The sequence below is a fragment of the Arachis duranensis genome, chromosome 7 (assembly GCF_000817695.3).
Source record: "Arachis duranensis cultivar V14167 chromosome 7, aradu.V14167.gnm2.J7QH, whole genome shotgun sequence".
Classification (NCBI taxonomy): Eukaryota; Viridiplantae; Streptophyta; class Magnoliopsida; order Fabales; family Fabaceae; genus Arachis; species Arachis duranensis.
Genome location: NC_029778.3, coordinates 353,395 through 359,420, shown reverse-complemented (window position 1 = coordinate 359,420; position 6,026 = coordinate 353,395). Strand labels below are relative to the sequence as shown.

Here is a 6,026-nt window from a genome sequence, read left to right as displayed (position 1 = left end):
TGTATGACCCGTTATCCCTTTTATTGAACAACTATTCAGTTTCAAACCCTGATCTTTATATCAGTTTCCTATCTGGCACCATTTCTACCTGAAAAGAAAAAGCTTACAACTTAGTCCAGAAATGCTTATTGTGGCCCTATAAGACTAATCTGGAAATGGAAGTGAACCAAAATTGTAAAAATGCTTGGGACAAAGGTCTGTTTAGAATCAGGAAATAGAGTAGCAAGAACAATTTGGTGCCTAAAAAAGGTGTGTAAAGACTTTTTGACCAACGAGTACAGATTTGGACAGTCTGCAACATTTATGGCCTCAAAGAGGAGATCTAATAATCTCACCATGTCAACCGCCAGTGGAAACAAACAGACAAACAATAAAGGTGAAAGAAGCATCATAATGATAGGATAGATGGAAGAATGGCACGGGTGAGATTCAGCCACTAAGAGAAAATAGGAGGCAAAGATGAAGATTAATAAAAAAGGAACAAAGAAAGGAAGAATGATATGATGAAGAGGCCATTAGATACCATCAGCAGCTTTCAAAGATTTATGAATATTAAAATTATATATATATATATGAGTGTGTGAAAACTTAAACGGGGAATTTTGTTAGGAATGTAATATCAGTTTTGTCCTTTAACCAAGAGGTAGTGAATATCTGCATTACCATTCAGATCTACACTGTTGGTGTAAGCACCATGACCACCCTTTGCACAATCAGCTGATGGCAGTGCATCAAGAAACCAGGGAAGCTTCTCTCTAAACTGTGCTGTAGTTGGACGATCATTAACCAAATCCGAGTGGCGGAAACACTAGCAATCAACCAAATTGTGAGTCCTTTTGCCTAAGCAACACTTATATTAGCAGTCAAAAAATCTTTTGGACAGATCTCCCATATCATAACCAAGACAGTGATAAGTATATTACAGTTGTACAGTCTTTGCACACTCCACCCAACCCACATGGTCCTTCATCTGGGAAACAGCAAGGTGGCTGAAGAAAGACAAACATTTACTATTGTAAGTTAAAGATACATGATGGTAATGTAACCCAAAAAGATGCATGATGGCACCCAGTAGCATCCTGCTCAATGCAGGATCTGGAGAAGAGTTGCACGCAAAGGGTGTAATAAACAGTCTAAAAGTGTAATGCATGACGGTATAGGAAAAAATATCTCATTGGAGTAATCATTCAATCAATTGCAGTAAACACAGAAATTAAACAGGAAAAGGAAAAGAAATCATAAGGCACATATAAATACCATGTGATGAATGTAAGTTTAAATTATGGAGACAAATCCATCAAGCTGAAGAGAAGATTTTATCAAAGGGCATATAAAGTAGCATATACCTGATCATCAGGCGGACAATAAGAGCCATTTACGAATTTTCGACAACAACTAAAAGCTTCAGGTGATATCCATACAAGGAAATCATCAAGCCATGAGGCAGCTGGTTTGGCAATGTAGCTTGATTTTGGCACCAATGATGCCCTAGATATCTGCAGTGTCATAAAGCAAGACATGGATTATCCATTCATCTACTCCAATAAGATTAAAAAAACAATATGGAAGAAGAAATAAAAGTGAAATATTCAATAATGTCTTCTAAATTTCACAAACAGGAAGATATGAGTATTTATATTTACATAAATTGTACAATGCAATATCCACCAAATTAAAATCAAGTTAATTGAACTGAACTTAAGTCTGTAAACTACTTACCATAGGCGGTTAAGGAAATCATGGGTACGTGTAGTGAATAAAAAATCACATTGATTGTAGTCAAGTTACATATACTGGACGTATCAATATCACTAAAAATTGAAACTAAACTGTAGACACAGCAGAGTAGCTAACTAGCTATTATCAAGCTAGACTTAATCATAACAGTTAAATCTGATTAATTTCACATGAAACATGAAAACTAATCAAATGAAACAATTGATATAAAATCATTACTCATTGAAGTGACCATTGAGTTACCTCATTCAACAGAGAATTTGAATCACATTGGCTAATGGAGCATAGCTGATTTGTATGTTTTGATTCCAAACTGCAGAAGGGAGCATGGGGAAACAGTTCAGGAAATAACAAAAATCTCTGAGCTTTCCTTTTTGTTGTATTTGTATCCTAAGGAATCCTAAATGACATAACATTGAAGTATGTGCATGAAAAGATAAATGACATCAACGATCGAAGAGACGAGTTCAACTAGAATAATAAAATCAATCAACCTGTAGTTATAATCCTTAACAACAAAATATAGTGGTGGTCCAACTCTGAGGTACTCGGAAATGTTACTGAAATACCCCTACAAACACAACAAAATAAAGAAGGTAAGATGCTGGTTAGGAATTGAAGGACTCAAAAATACATCGGAAAAAAGAATTAGAAACTTAAACCTGAAGGTAGGAATCCCGTGGAAGAGCAATCTGTTGCTCAAGACCAGGTTCAATCCTTGTGCATAGAGCCTATTCAAAATAATAATAATAATAATAAATTACAGTATCCAAAACGCACTATAGAAAAAGGAAGTCAACATTTGTTCATTCCCATGCAACTTACAATGCTTGCTAAGGTGAACGCAATAAATACAGCAATGACCAAGATTTTAACTCCCCATAGTCCAAGAAATGGTGCATGAACCTCCTATAATTTCACAATGATACAGGAGAGTTAATTTTGGAAAGTAAAGTAACAAACTCTATGTTGTTAACTTGAAGAATTTTGCATGTCGACAAAAATTAGAAAAAGAATACAACCCGAATTGAAATCATAAAAGGTGGGTAGCAAAATACCATAATTTTTTCTTATTTACAGAAAATTAATGCATGAATTAAATATCACCCTACCTTCATATATCGTGTAAGCAATCCACCTCTTTCCTCCCTAATGTCTACATTTCAATTTATTATATGGTTAGAACAAAAATATACACAAGGAGAGAATTTTGAAATGCTAAATATCAACAGAACCTGAGAATACTTCACAATTATGCTTGAATGCAAAATACGAGATATAAATCATTATTGAGCAGAGCCTAACCCCATGACTAAATGTATATGAAATATCTCATTGATAAATTATCATATCTTTGAATATTGTACCTTAGATTATCTCTTAAGAATATTTTCTAATTTTTCAATATTTCTTTGTCTTTTTTCCTTGTTCAATTACCATTAGAAGTCTAACATTATTATGTAGGGATTAGCAATAATTTTACATTTTTGTATTGAAGAACAATATGTCATATATCACTATAATGTCCTTTACTCTTTCCAGTTCTCCTTTGTGAGCTAACACCCATAATATCTATTAGAATTCATGGTGGAAATACAGAATTACAGCGAAGAGAATAATAAGCCGAGTAATATCGATAGAATATGTTGTTAATCGTCATAGACTAACAGATCTAATCTATGCAGTATATATACTTAACGGCAAAATACTACAATAAATGAGATTAACCTTTTCCTATGAATCCTATTATCTATACTACCCTATTTTCTATGCAGTCAACATAAGATTTATTGTAATATCATAGTGTCTAACTGTGACAATATCAACAATCACTGCAACAGTTGATTCTTCCTTGCCTGAAAGTCATTTGAAACTCCACAATGGACAGAGGAAATCACTTACATAACTTGTGTTCAAATGATTAGATGAAAAAAAATGGGAAGCCGCTGATATTGCATCTAACACCAAACATATCCGATAAGTTTAACGATTAAGTTATTAGATAGAGGTGCATGTATGATTTATGCCTCAAAGTGGACCTTTCTTGAAAGGCCTCTAGAGCTTGAAGATTGGACAAGGTAAATTGTACTGTAATTCAATATAAGAGAACAGGGACATAGAGACTCCCATATCATGCCGAAAAACCAAATATACCAAAAACATAAGCAAATCAACATAGGTATAGGAAACAGTTTCCTCGTGTACCTTCACTCTCCTCTGCAGAGGATGAATTCACCTTTATGCATGGGAAGCAATCAATCCTGTTATCCTTGGCTCTCAAAAAGTCTAATGTAACCAAAGCTACAAAAGAAGTAATCTGTAGAAGGAAATCCAGTAGAACCGCCAAAATCTCATTTGCATATTGCATAGAAAAAAAACAAAAAACAAAACAAAAAAAAAAACAAAAAAAAACAAAAAAACAAAACTTTTTCCCCACTGATTGTTTAACCTGCAATCATTGAGAAAACACGGCATGCTGGCATAGAAATGAATGATCCTACGGCAAATGCTAGGATCTCTGATAAGCTGGCCAATGTTATCGATGGTCCAACTGCCCCCATTGCATTACTTATTTGTTCTTCTATAGGTAAGCCTGAGGGTTGCCGTTTGACAGCATCTACAATTATACACATGTTATCTACACCAACCTGGTCAAAGAATGAAACCATTAAAAACAGTGAAATGGGGAAAGATAAAGATTGGCCAGCAAAAAAGTTTGGAATTATAATAATTTTAGCCAATGCAATTGCAACATGCTCAGATAAGCAGAGATAGTACCTCTGATAAGTTTATAAAAGATAATTGAGAATGATAAGAACAGAAAGACTTACAGCTAAAACAAGAAAAGGTATGACTTCCATGATGATTAATGTAGATTTCACTCCAATCAAACTGAAAAATCCAACGGATCCAAGGACAGAAAGCACAACAAGCAAAACCCCCGAAAGGCCAAGCAATACCTGAATAACATAAAAGTTAAAGAACGGGTAGTGGTAAATAATCATACAGGATTAATTGAAGAACTTATACATAGCACTTAAACTTCAACTATAGCACCGTCATGAACCACACCACAAAAAAGTTGAAAAAACTTCGTTTATATGATGTGCTTTTTTTTTTTGGAAGCATATTTTGAAAAGGGAGATATTTATTTTTTAGACATTTCTTTTCCATACGCAAATTGCCAAAAAATTCAAAAAATAAAACAAAAACAAAATGGATAAAGATCAAATTCTGCCCCAAGCTTTTGCATGCACTTCTAAATAATTATCCTAATGTTCCCCAAAAAAATTGGATCAAATGCACGAGCCATTTTAGCACTTATAAAAAAAATGATGCATTTTGTCATAAGAGAGTAAATCTTTAGGGGACTATGATGTATATGTATTTCTTTGAAGAGTTATTTTGTCCGAAACTAAAGGGTGTGTCTGGTTTGTGTTTTTCATTTCCTGTTTTTTTTCAGTATTTTCTTTTTCAGGATTTTGTGAAGAAAAAAGAGAAAAAGTGAAATCAATAAAATTTTGTTTTCTATTTTCACTTCCTGTTTTATCTGTTTTCATCTTGTCTCTAATGCAGTCAAAGACCAACTCACTTAAAAGCATAAGATATTATGAGGAGAAAACACATAAATGGATTTATAACACGTGGCACTCAATAATATCAACCATAGAACCCTTATTATTATTAGCAGTAATTCAAGAGTATTCACATCAAAACCAAAATTAACCGCACATCAAAAGTAAAACACTCGTATAAGCATGCGTTTAATAATGAAACCAACATATAAGGAAATTATTTAAAATCATACCTTGGATGAGAGGTAGAAAGAAGATTGATGAGATGGAGTGTCTCCCAATGTCACTGATATATAGCCAAACATTACGATATAGCTCACCTAACAAGAAAATGGAGACGAAGTTTAGTGTATGAAAATCCAATGAAGCACATTATATTATTTAAGCCACAACCACAATGATTAATTCATGAGCTTAAGCATACCACAAACAAATCAGTTTTTCACATTCAGTTGAAGGAAATGAAAATTACTTACAAGTATTGTTATGACATCTGCTGTGCTTTCTCTCTTTAATTCTTCCTCTATTGAACTTTCTGTTGAAAATGACAAAGTAAGATTGCTAGACTGCACCATTGGCAACAATTCCTCCTGTCAAATATATAATTGGTTCAAAACATCATGTGAGTAAGAATGAGAAAACAATATGGATAACTAAAATGCTATGCTCGATGGATAATTTTTTCCTTTGCTTTTTTTTTTTTTTTTTGCTCTG

General features: G+C 33.5%; 1 protein-coding gene across 1 annotated transcript in view; it reads right to left on the bottom strand.

Moving 5' to 3' along the window:
* The window catches only part of LOC107496156 (uncharacterized), a 16,638-nt gene that overhangs the window by 3,517 nt on the left and 7,095 nt on the right, over positions 1–6,026 (bottom strand). Inside the window, 13 exon segments of the mRNA XM_021126958.2 lie at positions 664–808; positions 924–989; positions 1,347–1,496; positions 1,981–2,050; positions 2,232–2,308; positions 2,400–2,468; positions 2,563–2,646; positions 2,850–2,893; positions 3,943–4,087; positions 4,164–4,385; positions 4,569–4,697; positions 5,546–5,632; positions 5,789–5,902. Of these exon segments, the coding sequence (XP_020982617.1) occupies positions 664–808; positions 924–989; positions 1,347–1,496; positions 1,981–2,050; positions 2,232–2,308; positions 2,400–2,468; positions 2,563–2,646; positions 2,850–2,893; positions 3,943–4,087; positions 4,164–4,385; positions 4,569–4,697; positions 5,546–5,632; positions 5,789–5,902 (1,402 nt within the window).